General features: G+C 44.3%; 1 protein-coding gene and 1 pseudogene across 1 annotated transcript; one reads left to right on the top strand and one right to left on the bottom strand.

Moving 5' to 3' along the window:
* The first annotated feature begins 861 nt into the window (after positions 1–861).
* On the top strand, positions 862–10,541 carry LOC129825347 (trichohyalin-like). The gene is made up of 7 exons (XM_055885373.1): positions 862–1,087; positions 1,391–1,437; positions 1,562–1,655; positions 2,836–4,558; positions 4,724–4,856; positions 5,844–5,951; positions 10,084–10,541. The coding sequence occupies exons 1-7, from the start codon at positions 1,039–1,041 to the stop codon at positions 10,165–10,167; spliced, it is 2,238 nt and encodes a 745-aa protein (XP_055741348.1). The 5' UTR covers positions 862–1,038; the 3' UTR covers positions 10,168–10,541.
* Positions 10,542–10,597: 56 nt separating this feature from the next.
* On the bottom strand, positions 10,598–12,842 carry LOC129825656 (tRNA (adenine(58)-N(1))-methyltransferase non-catalytic subunit TRM6-like; annotated as a pseudogene).
* Between the last annotated feature and the right edge of the window lie 684 nt (positions 12,843–13,526).

The following is a 13,526-nucleotide window of genomic DNA, read 5'->3' on the forward strand; positions in this document are numbered from 1 at the left end:
ACATGCTGTTGTGCAAATGGAATAGACAAAAGGTGGAAATTATAGGCAATTAGCAAGACACCCCCCAAAACAGGAGTGATTCTGCAGGTGGTGACCACAGACCACTTCTCAGTTCCTATGCTTCCTGGCTGATGTTTTGGTCACTTTTGAATGCTGGCGGTGCTCTCACTCTAGTGGTAGCATGAGACGGAGTCTACAACCCTTGCTAATTGCCTATAATTTCCACCTTTTGTCTATTCCATTTGCACAACAGCATGTGAAATTTATTGTCAATCAGTGTTGCTTCCTAAGTGAACAGTTTGATTTCACAGAAGTGTGATTGACTTGGAGTTACATTGTGTTGTTTAAGTGTTCCCTTTATTTTTTTGAGCAGTGTATATTTGATATTTGTGATTCTTCAAAGTAGCCACCCTTTCCCTTGATGACAGCTTTGCACACATGTAATAAGGATTGTGAAATGATAGTGTCATATTGAACATATATTTATTTATTCTATTGTGGCTTCTCCAGCTGTGAAAGCAATACTAACTTTGCTGATAGCTACTTACATGACACTTTGAAATGTTCTGGAGAGATGAAATGGTTTCTTTATTTCGTGGCCTGAACCTTTCTTTAATGAAGTTAAACTTCTTGTTTTGCACCCAAGTCTGGATTGCTGACCACTAGCCTGATGTAAATCCACTGACACAGCTTAGAATTGGGGTGCCAGTTGTTGCATTCCTCAAACCACTTTATTAAAACGACTGTTGACGTCTTGCTGTAGGCTATTGCCTTTTTAACTAGGATCTAATCTAATAATGACGCAGGTGACGTCCACATCCCTCCTACACCTCTTCCAGTTCAGTCCTGATATATGGTGTGCCTCCCTCTACTTCTCAGACTACAAGAGTCCAGCTACCGCAGCAGATCCCACACAAGCGCTCCTACACACGCGGATGGAGAACGGGAGCTGGCTTGGCGGTGATGTGTTTAGACTTTTTGCTTTATTTATCAGCTCTTTCTTAGGTCATTTCTACGGGGAGAAAATCTAAGTCTTCTATGATGAAACTTGTGTTTGTTTTTGCTGTGGTTGCGTATTTCTTTGCAGGTAAGCTATTGGTAAATTCAATGTGTTTCGTTGTGCGTGTACTGTAGGGCTTGCGTGTATTGTAGCGCGTTTCAGCACCACGGAGAGCGCCACTGCTTGAGAGAGAGAGTTGCATGCAGTAGTCAGTCATGCATTGTATGGTGCATTTTCTCTGTTAATCTTCTTGAGTAATGTTTTTATAATTGCTCATCTATATCGCATATTTATTTTGCAAAACTAAATCTAATGTAATATCATATAGTTATGGAGAAGATTTTTTCAACACAGAACCACATTCTGACCCATTTTGTCACAAATTTACAGAAAATCTATCACTTCCCGTTGGAAAAGAACGACAGCGAGAGGATGTGGTACGCAAAATGTTTTTCGTCTCTTGTTGGATAACTCATATTAAAAAGAAATAGCATTATTATATAACGGAAATTGCACTGTACGCTTTAATGTTGTAACAGGTTGCTTGTTACTGTTTTCTAGGTAACACGGTGCTTGGTTGAGGTCCTGTCCAAGGCGTTGACTAAACCTGACTCTCACCCTCTGGATCAGGAATGCAAAGATATTCTCAAAGCAGGCAAGCAGTCTTTACATGACTAATTGTTGTATTTCAAAGGCAGCATATAGGAATGATTTTGAAAAGATAGCAATATATAATTTCATAAACTGTGAAAGCAATATGATGTCAGTGTTTGTTTACAAGACTGGAGTTAATGAACCTTGCACTTGCCTTTCATAAACTAACACATGCACTTGACTCACCCATCCCCCGCCCCTCCACCAGCACTGACTTTGCGGATAGCTACTTTTTCAAGGAAAAATGTGGTTGTCCCAACTAGCTATTTTAAGATTAATGTACCAACTGTAAGTTGCTTGCATAATAGCATCTGCTAAATGAATAAAATGTCAAATGTTGGTCTGCCATGATGCTACCAATAAATCACTTTTGCCTGTCTTTCTCTGTAATGTCAATGGAAATGAAGGAAAGGAGACAAGCAGATGAAGCCACTTTAGACTATTGAGATGCAGCCCCGTGTTGACTGGAGGCAGAGATGGTGAAAGAATGAGTACAACCAGAGATACCAGTACTGTATATAATGAGGAGATGGTCTTGTCTCCGCCCTAACAATGGGAGTCATTGTCCCAAAGGCTGGAAGGCAGGTGATCTGCTTATCGGTCTGCTTAATGCTGTATTCCTGTGTGGACAGATTTTGACAGGAGTGGACCCTCTCGCTTGACAGTAATATTACACAGGGTTACTGTAGGTCATAGGACTCAGTGGGGCTTCGGCTAACACAGAGAACAGAGCTATAGAGCTACAACCTGGCAACCAGCTGAGGAGACATGAGTAGAGACACCTAAATTAGCATTTGCTTCTGTATTGATGGAAATTCTTGATGGAAATTGTATTGATGGAAATTCTACTGAATTTAAATATGCTGTTATGGGAGACAGATAATGCCTGGGCTTTTCCCACATATTGTTGAGAGCCATTTTACAATGCTCACCAAAATGAACTAATCAAGGGTCTATGAGTAGCTGATTAGTTGAATCAGGTGTCAGTGCAGTGCTGGAAAAAAGTGCCAGTGCCTCCGAGTAGCTCTTCTGTCTCTGAAATGTTTGAATTGAGGGGGAACTTGCAGTGGGGCTTGAGTTGGACAACATGAGACAAGGATAAAGTAGTAGACACTGTGGATATTGTCAACACATTATTGAATGCCCTTTGAGTGTCTCTTCTTCTTCCACCCCCTCTACAGGTGCCCAACATGCTGCACCTGTGGAGAAAAAAAGTGATGAGGTGCTGACACATGAAGAGGGCAAAGAACATGAACCTGAGCCTGAGGCACCAGGGGCCGACGTGAAAGACATTGAGGACCTCCTGAAGTCTGTGGAGGAGAAGAGAGAGACACTGGAGGACGAAGATCGCAGCCAGGAGTCATGGGACCTCAACTACGAGAAGGAGAAAAGGATTTGGAAACCAACGCACAGGTATCATCATAAGAAACCCAATCACAAACGTGATGAGGAGGTTTCTGAAGAAGTGAGAGAAGAGCCAGACGAAGAACATAGTCAGGAATCCTGGAGCCTGGGCGATGAGAAGGAGAAGAGATATAGGCCTACCTATCGGTACACCCCAAAGAAACACCCCAAACGAGACGAAGAGAGTTTAGATGAAGAGAGAGAAGAGCCAGAAGAGGAACGTAGTCAGGAATCCTGGAGTCTGGGCGATGAGAAGGAGAAGAGATATAGGCCTACCTATCGGTACACCCCAAAGAAACACCCCAAACGAGACGAAGAGAGTTTAGATGAAGAGAGAGAAGAGCCAGAAGAGGAACGTAGTCAGGAATCCTGGAGTCTGGGCGATGAGAAGGAGAAGAGATATAGGCCTACCTATCGGTACACCCCAAAGAAACACCACAAACGAGACAAAGAGAGTTTAGATGAAGAGAGAGAAGAGCCAGAAGAGGAACGTAGTCAGGAATCCTGGAGTCTGGGCGATGAGAAGGAGAAGAGATATAGGCCTACCTATCGGTACACCCCAAAGAAACACCAGAAACGAGATGAAGAGGGTTTAGAGGAAGAGAGAGAAGAGCCAGAAGAGGAACGTAGTCAGGAATCCTGGAGTTTGGGCGATGAGAAGGAGAAGAGATATAGGCCTACCTATCGGTACACCCCAAAGAAACACCAGAAACGAGATGAAGAGGGTTTAGAGGAAGAGAGAGAAGAGCCAGAAGAGGAACGTAGTCAGGAATCCTGGAGTCTGGGCGAGGAGAAGGAGAAGAGATATAGGCCTACCTATCGGTACACCCCAAAGAAACACCACAAACGAGATGAAGAAGACGAAGAGCGCAGTCAAGAGTCCTGGAGTCTGGGCGATGAGAAAGAAAAGAGAAAGGAGGATGATGAGGAAAGAAAGAAGAGGATTTGGAAACCCACCCATCGGTACCACCACAAGAAGCACCACAAACGCAGTGAAGATCCTTCAGAGGAAGAGGAGAAAGATAAGAGAATTTGGAAACCCACACACAGATATCACCACAAGAAACACCACAAACGAGGTGCTGACTCATCGGACGAGGAATCAGAGGAAAAGAGATCAGAAGAGTCAGAGGAAGAGGAGGAAGAGGACAGAGAGAAGAGAATCTGGAAGCCCACACACAGATACCACCACAAAAAACACCACAAACGTGATGAGGAGCTTTCAGAAGAAGGGAGAGAGAAGCCAGATGAAGAACGCAGCCAAGAGTCCTGGAGTCTGGGAGATGGAAAGGAGAAGATAGAGGAGGATGAGGATGAGAGAGAGAAGAGGATTTGGAAACCAACTCACAGGTACCACCACAAGAAGCATCACAAACGCAATGGGGATTCCTCAGAGGAGGAAGACGAGGAACGAAGGAGCGATTCGGACGAACATGAGGAGGAGAGGCATGGAGACGTCGAGAAGGATGAGAGACAGAGGGATAGGCAGGAGACTCTGAGGTGTGTATCTATATATTCATATTTTTTCCAGGCTATAAATCTTCAACCATAACAATTTTTACCAAAGGACATTTTAGACACATGCTTTTGAGACCAACGACTAGGCTTAATCTGTGTCCGGGAAACTGGCACTGAGTATAGGTTGTGCTGGTGTTTGTGTGACAGGTACCTGGCAGAGAAGAGTCGTCTCCTGGGGGAGGGCGAGGTGGATGAGAAACGTTCTCCCTGGGTTTACAGAGGATACTACCACCCTGCCTGGTGGAAGAGAAGCACAGACCCACACACACCATTGCATAAGGTTTCTATGTACAACCTATTATAACCTACATTTTTAGACTGGACTACTGCTGTATTAGTTTGTATAGTTTGAGCTATTTTAATTATTTTTTTCAATCACTTTTCTTGTTCTTTACTCGTTTATATATTAAGGTCCCACTTTAAATGATGTTCAGTCCATAAAGGCTTCATAAAGCATTCACAATGCCTTTATAAGCGCTACATAAATGTGTTACACAGCATCTATAACTGTATGTCATGCTTTATAAAGGGTTAATACATGTGGCATAACTGTGTGACAATCACCGATGTCAAATGTGACATAACCCACTATGTCAAATGTGATATTAACATGTGCTTTATAAAGGGTGACATGTTGTGCTGAAGGAAGTCACGTTAGTCACGTTACACCTAATTTGCTTCCAAGACACTCTGTCCAAATACACGAAGATCTAGTGGACCAACACATAAACCTTCATTGGGGAAGGGGTTGGGCCATCCTACAATTGTTTTAGAGTAATATAACATTTACAATTTAGCAGACGCTTTTATCCAAAGCGACTTAGTCATACGTGCATACAGTTTTATGTATGGGTGGTCCCGGGAATCAAACCCACTATCCCGGCGTTGCAATACTCTACCAAGATGGTTATAAATGCTTTGTGAAGCCTCAATTTAATATGATTCATAAAGCCTTTATTAAGCGATGCTTATGGCACCTTTTAAAAAGCACAGGTTTATGTCATATTTGACATTGGTGGTTAGGTCACACAGTTATGCCACATTTATGAACCCTTTATAGAGCATGACATACAGTTATAGATGATTGATTTGTGGCACATGTATGTAGTGTTCATGAAGGCTTTATGAAGCCTTTATAAGCTGCACCTCATTTAAAGCGGGATCTATATTAATCTATCATGATGCTTATCAATTGTTTCCAATTAGATTTTTAATTGTACAGAAATGTTTTAATACACTAAAGTGTTATGTGATTTGATTGGCTAAGATGGAGGAACTGGTGAAGTTGCTGACCTATAAGAATCACCAGCTGGCCAGCCAATCAGAGCCGGCGGATGAGGAAAAGAAGAGGAGCGTATCTCTAACCCCAGAGGAGGTAACATTTGACCATCACAAATAACCTTTATGAAACATGACACAGAACAATTCAATGGTGAATTACCATATCATAAGCCTCCTCTTAAACTTCTCAGAAAATATATCTTGAAAGATGACATATCACAAGGTTTTGGATGTTTCATGCGCTTAGACACCACAATCCTGCTTTATATTGAAGTAAAAAAAACTTTTTCAAGCTATTAAAATGATGAACCAGTCCAATATTGGATGTTGCCCTCTCTGTAGTCTTCTGTGGGAAGAGATTCTACCCTCTCTGTACTCTGCTATGGGAAGAGACTCTAACCTCCCTGTAGTCTGCTGTGGGAAGAGACTCTAACCACTCTGTAGTCTGCTGTGGGAAGAGACTCTAACCACTCTGTAGTCTGCTGTGGGAAGAGACTCTAACCACTCTGTAGTCTGCTGTGGGAAGAGACTCTAACCACTCTGTAGTCTGCTGTGGGAAGAGACTCTAACCACTCTGTAGTCTGCTGTGGGAAGAGACTCTAACCACTCTGTAGTCTGCTGTGGGAAGAGACTCTAACCACTCTGTAGTCTGCTGTGGGAAGAGACTCTAACCACTCTGTAGTCTGCTGTGGGAAGAGACTCTAACCACTCTGTAGTCTGCTGTGGGAAGAGACTCTAACCACTGTAGTCTGCTGTGGGAAGAGACTCTAACCACTCTGTAGTCTGCTGTGGGAAGAGACTCTAACCACTCTGTAGTCTGCTGTGGGAAGAGACTCTAACCACTCTGTAGTCTGCTGTGGGAAGAGACTCTAACCACTCTGTAGTCTGCTGTGGGAAGAGACTCTAACCTCTCCGTAGTCTGCTGTGGGAAGAGACTCTAACCTCTCCGTAGTCTGCTGTGGGAAGAGACTCTAACCACTCTGTAGTCTGCTGTGGGAAGACTCTAACCACTCTGTAGTCTGCTGTGGGAAGAGACTCTAACCACTCTGTAGTCTGCTGTGGGAAGAGACTCTAACCTCTCCGTAGTCTGCTGTGGGAAGAGAGTCTAACCTCTCCGTAGTCTGCTGTGGGAAGAGACTCTAACCACTCTGTAGTCTGCTGTGGGAAGAGACTCTAACCTCTTTGTAGTCTGCTGTGGGAAGAGACTCTAACCACTCCGTAGTCTGCTGTGGGAAGAGACTCTAACCTCTGTAGTCTGCTGTGGGAAGAGACTCTAACCACTCTGTAGTCTGCTGTGGGAAGAGACTCTAACCTCTTTGTAGTCTGCTGTGGGAAGAGACTCTAACCACTCCGTAGTCTGCTGTGGGAAGAGACTCTAACCTCTGTAGTCTGCTGTGGGAAGAGACTCTAACCTCTGTAGTCTGCTGTGGGAAGAGACTCTAACCTCTGTAGTCTGCTGTGGGAAAAGACTAACCTCTGTAGTCTGCTGTGGGAAGAGACTCTAACCTCTTTGTAGTCTGCTGTGGGAAGAGACTCTAACCACTCTGTAGTCTGCTGTGGGAAGAGACTCTAACCTCTTTGTAGTCTGCTGTGGGAAGAGACTCTAACCACTCTGTAGTCTGCTGTGGGAAGAGACTCTAACCTCTTTGTAGTCTGCTGTGGGAAGAGACTCTAACCTCTCTGTAGTCTGCTGTGGGAAGAGACTCTAACCTCTTTGTAGTCTGCTGTGGGAAGAGACTCTAACCACTCTGTAGTCTGCTGTGGGAAGAGACTCTAACCTCTCTGTAGTCTGCTGTGGGAAGAGACTCTAACCTCTCCGTAGTCTGCTGTGGGAAGAGATTCTAACCTCTCTGTAGTCTGCTGTGGGAAGAGATTCTAACCTCTCCGTAGTCTGCTGTGGGAAGAGACTCTAACAACTCTGTAGTCTGCTGTGGGAAGACTCCAACCACTCTGTAGTCTGCTGTGGGAAGAGACTCTAACCACTCTGTAGTCTGCTGTGGGAAGAGATTCTAACCTCTCCGTAGTCTGCTGTGGGAAGAGACTCTAACCTCTCTGTAGTCTGCTGTGGGAAGTGACTATACCCTCTCTGTTACATAACCATGCAGAAGCCATATGTTTATCTCTAGGAGACCTGGCTCGGGTTGAGGCTTCACAACTCAAAATGAGCCGTGATATTCTAGAATGGAAACAGCCTGTGTGTGAATGAGCGCAGGTACAAATGCCTACAGAGAAAAGCCCTTTGACTCCAGGCATGTCTTCCTAGATAGTGGTGGTGGCTCACTAAGCAAATTAATAATGTAATGAATATATTATTCTGCAACTCTTTGGCACTGACAGTCTTCACAGTGATGAGAGATAGTAGGCTAAACAAGAGATGTGTGTCCCTGAAAGAAATGGTGTCCTCTGCACTGTGGGATTCATCTGAAAGCAATAAAATCACAAGTTTAGAGAATGTGCATCTAGCTGCAGAGAAAAAGGCTGTTCTTTTTCCTCTCTCCCTTGCATGGTTTTCATGGCTGCAGCAGCGATTGCACCAAAACCGAAGTTATTACATCCCCTCACAACCCACCACTATAAGAGCTGATAGTGGCCGGCCCGGGTATAAACTCTCTATCATACCACCTGCTCTGGAGCGAGGAAATACAAATGGGGAGGGGGAGAATGGATGACTCTAGAGTATTATTTTTCATCCTGACAGTCTTCAGACTACACTGCAGCAGCATCCCCTACAATGGGACTCCGGTAGTGGGAATATCTACACTATTGACTGTATTAAGATCCAGGGAAAGCAGTGGCTAATTAAGGGGGAGTCAGATTCCAGAAGCAAGGGGTTTAATTGAAAGGCTTGCACTTTTACAGAATAAATACCTATGTGTTCTTTCTTCCTTGGATGGAGGCCAAAATGAAGCTACACTGAACAAAAATAGAAATGCAACATCTAACAATTTAAAAGATTTTCCTGAGTTACAATTCATATAACGGAATCAGTCAATTGAAATAAATAAATGTGTCCCTAATCTATGGATTTAGATGTCCCTAATCTATGGATTTAGATATGCATCTGTTGGTCACAGAGACCTTAAAAAAAGATAGGCGTGGATCAGAAAACCAGTCTGTTGTTTGTGGTGCGTGGAATGCTGTGCCACTCCTCTTCAATGGCTGTGCGAAGTTTGCTGGATATTGACGGGAACTGGAACACGCCGTCGTACAGGTTGATCCAGAGCGTCCCAAACATGCTCCATGGGTGACATGTCTGGTGAGTATGCAGGCCATGGAAGACCTGGGACATTTTCAGCTTCCAGGAATTGTCCGTAGTTGTATGCCTGCCCATACCATAACCCCACCGCCACCATGGGGTACTCTGTTCACAACATTGACATCAGAAAACATTTCCCACACGACGCCATACCCGCTGTTCGCCATCTGCCCGGTAAAGTTGAAACCGGGATTCATCCGTGAAGAGCACACTTCTCCAGTGTACCAGTGGCCATCAAAGGTCAGCATTTGTCCTCTAGCGGGTTACAACGCCGAACTGCACTCAGGTCAAGACTCTGGTGAGGACAACGAGCACACAGATGAGCTTCCCTGAGACGATTTCTGACAGTTTGTGCAGAAATTCTTTGGTTGTGCAAAACCCAGTTTCATCAGCTGTCCGGGTAGCTGGTCTCACACGATCCCACAGGTAAAGCCAGATGTGAAGGTCCTGGGCTGGAGGTGGTTGCGGTTGCGGTTGTGAGGCCGGTTGGACCTACTGCCGAATTCTCTCAAACGGCTTATGGTAGAGAAATTAACATTCAATTCTCTGGCAACAGCTCTGGTGGACATTCCTACAGTCAGCATGCCAATTGCATGCTCCCTCAAAACTTGAGACATCTGTGGCAGTGTGTTGTGTGACAAAACGGCACATTTTAGTGTCCTTTTATTGTCCCCAGCACAAGGTGCACCTGTGTAATGATCGTGCTGTTTAATCAGCTTCTTGATATGCCACACCTGTCAGGTGGATGGATTATCTTGGCAGAGGAGAAATGCTTGCGAAAAGGGATGTAAACAAATTTGTGCAGGAAATTTGAGAACTTTGTTTTTTGTGCGTATGGAAAATTTCAGGGATCTTTTATTTCAACTCATGAAACATGGAACCAACACTTTACATGTTGCATTTATATTTTTGTTCAGTGTATTTAGCAGTAATAACGCTTTCTCTGTGTGTGTGTGTGTTGTGTTTTCAGGAGAAGGAGTTGGAGAACATAGCAGCTATGGACATGGAGCTACAGCAGATATCTCAGAAGATGCATGAGAACAGGAGTGACTAGATAGACAGGCAGAAGCATGCAGACAGGGATGCTAAGATACACAAGGTTAGCACACTGAGATAGTAACAAAAGACTAAAAAGAGAGCTGTAGACTGACCCGTCAGAGTTCCGAAAAAAAAACTACAACATCCAAGAGCCTTGCTGCAAATTCTGCTGTGTTAACCCTTGTACCTGTGAAATGTTGATGTTCTCAAAAGAGACTGTTTAGTTCATATAGAAGTATAATATAATAGTATAAAGATAAAGTAGATGCTTTGCTAATTTGTCCGGATATCTATATATTAAAGTACGCATCACTGTTTTGTTCAAACTTTTGAATGGTTGTTTGTTCAGTCTGCATTTAATAAAATGAATTATTCTGGGACCAAAACTAACACGTATCTCAGGATTTGAATACCTCAGGAACGCAGTTGGTTATCAAGAGTAATAGTATTTTAACAGCACTGTATTTATTGAAATTCACACTAATGCAACACAGTAAGGAGGCTGTGATAGCAAATGGCTGCTTTACATCATGGCACTTTCTGCTAAAAAAGTATCAAATACAAACAAAATGCTAGATTTGGGAGCTTAGAGCTTTGCAGAGCAGCTCCAGGGCTGAATAACAACCATGATCGTTTATAACTGGTAGCAGGAGGAGGGAGAGACATTTCAGTGATTCTATCCCCACCTCCACAAGTACATGTAAATCAAGTCATCAATGATTTAAATTAGACAATAGTGTCTAAAAACCCCTCAATAGTGTCATCCCCCTGTTGTCTCTGAGTTTCAGTCTCTTTGTGGCCGGCTCTTCTGCTGTAGTTGAGCCTGTCTTAGCTTTAGTCTATCTGTAGTAACGGTCGTCCCGGAGAGGAGGTAACCCCCGCCCCACTCATCAGCAGCACAGGGTGCGTCCTGTTAGGCAACACCTACACACAGAGACAGTGAGGTCAGAGGTAGTGCTGGTATTACAAACATGGACGTTTCCACAGAGACAGTTGTACAGTTTGATGAGGCTTATACCTGGTAATGTCTGATCCAGGCAGGCTGACCGCTCCGCCTTGTTCCCTGAGCTTTGTATAGCAATCTATCAGAGGCTGTGGGAGAGAGACAGACAGAAAGAGACAGACAGAAAGAGACAGACAGAAAGAGACGGAAATGACAAGAGTTTAATAACAACACGACCGGGGTGAACACGACCGGGGTGAACACGACCGGGGTGAACACGACCGGGGTGAACACGGCAGTACACTAGGGTCTACTAGAAAGAATAATAACAGTAATATGCTTATTAAATACACAACACACACACTAGAGCACACTAGGAAGCATACTAGAGAACACTCAGATGCATACCTCTTTGTATTGAGAGTACACTACAAAGGGTTTGAAGGCGGCGAGGAACTTGAGGCCCAGTAGAACTGGACAGGGGTGGAACCGACTGGCTATCACCAACCTGAGGAGAAGAACCAGAGATATTATACTGTAGAACTGGACAGTAGAACTCTTTCAACTAACCAATTTGGTGAGATTAGTGAGTACTTCAAAGGAGGGAGGATGGAAGAAGGCCTGTTGAAAGTATTGGAACTCAGGTGTAGAGACATACTAGGGATGTAGACTACCTGGAAACATGAGTTTCCCCAATCCTCGACAAACTTATCAATAAACACAGGATCAGATGACATCTGCTGCAGCCCCAACATCAATCATCTTTAACTAGACATCTCACACCTATCTCACTTCGGATCAAGATTACTACTAAGCACTTCTGTTTTGTTGCTTGTGTTGACATGAAGATGTTAACATTGACATGTTTGACTAATTTCAGACAGTGCAAGACAACACCAACAGAGCAGAAACTAACTCATGTGTCAGGGGTATGTAATCTTAGTGCCAAAAAGCTGTTATACTGTTTATTACTGCTTATACATGTCTACTAACAGCACATTAATGGTTTAGAGTTCACTCTGTAACTTAGTATCATTAAAACAGAGGTGAGAGCGAGACAGAATAACAGACTCACCCGTCAGCATTCCTCCCCTGCAGCAGCAGTTTCTTCCTCTGCTCCTCCATCTTCACCTTCTTCTCCTGGGCCTGAAACACAACATACAGTTGCTCTTCAATTGTACACCGTTGAAATCTTTGGAGCACACAAGCACCAGGAAGTGTGACAAATAACAGAGACAACTTGCTGCTTAACTATGTGTTGTCATACTCTGATCTCTCTCCGTTTCTCCCTCTCCTGTCTCTCCTTGTCCTCGGCAGGGTCTGTACTGGTACTAGTCTCCATGCCCCTGTCCTCTGTGTCTGGGCTGCCTTCTGCTTTCTCTGGGTCAGGTTGGACTTGTCTCCATTGGCCTGTCCAGCATCTAGAGTTGTGACAATAAATCAATCAATTCAATAGACGAGACAGTATTAAATTGTTGGTCTGTCAAAGGATTATATTCCACACACCCACGTCTATGTCTTTGGCCTCCGTGTCCAGTGTCCCTGCCAGCAGTGCGTTGACATGACAGATGGGAAACTCATGGAGCGTATCGTGGAAGTGGGAGGGGAAGCCAACGCTCTCTAACCCCGCCCTCTCAGGACCTCCTCCTGGGTACATCTGCACCACTGACCCATAGCCTGGAGGAGAAAGACACAAGATGGAGGAGTCTGTTCGCGTGTCTCCAGATGAACGCAACATTACAGGACATTCCGATAGAATTGACATAAAATGTTGACTTTTGACATACTTGTGGTTATGTAGTGTATGTGGACACCTGCTCACTGAACATCTCATTCCAAAATCATGGTCATTAATATGGAGTTGGTCCCCCTTTGCTGCCATAACAGCCTCCACTCTTCTGGGAAGGCTTTCCACTAGGTGTTGGAACATTGCTGCAGGGACTTCCATTCAGCCACATGATCATTAGTGAGGTCAGGCACTGATGTTGGGCGATTTGGCCTGACTTGCAGTCGGCGTTCCAATTCATCCCAAAGGTGTTCGATGGGGTTGAGGTCAGGGCTCTATGCAGGCCAGTCAAGTTCTTCCACATCGATCTCGACAAACCATTTCTGTATGGACCTCGCTTTGTGCACAGAGGCATTGTCATGCTGAAACAGGAAATGGCCTAACCCAAACTGTTGAAACAAAGTTGGAAGCACAGAATCATCTAAAATGTCATTGTATGCTGTGGCGTTAAGATTTCCCTTCACTGGCCTAGTCTGAACCATGAAAAACAGCCTCAGACCATTATTCCTCCTACACCAAACTTTACAGTTGGCACTATGCATTCAGGCAGGTAGCATTCTCCTGGCATCTGCCAAACCCAGATTCGTCCGTCGGACTGCCAGATGGTGAAGCGGGATTTCTCACTCCAGAGAACACGTTTCCACTG

Source organism: Salvelinus fontinalis, chromosome 27, assembly GCF_029448725.1.
Source record: "Salvelinus fontinalis isolate EN_2023a chromosome 27, ASM2944872v1, whole genome shotgun sequence".
Lineage (NCBI taxonomy): Eukaryota > Metazoa > Chordata > Actinopteri > Salmoniformes > Salmonidae > Salvelinus > Salvelinus fontinalis.

Bases quoted from the DNA above. Each gene is read 5' to 3' on its own strand.
- LOC129825347 (XM_055885373.1), top strand. From the start codon at position 1,039: ATGATGAAACTTGTGTTTGTTTTTGCTGTGGTTGCGTATTTCTTTGCA. The intron at 1,088-1,390 runs GTAAGCTATTGG...ACAAATTTACAG, and splicing joins GGTTGCGTATTTCTTTGCAG to AAAATCTATCACTTCCCGTT. The intron at 5,952-10,083 runs GTAACATTTGAC...TTGTGTTTTCAG, and splicing joins TATCTCTAACCCCAGAGGAG to GAGAAGGAGTTGGAGAACAT.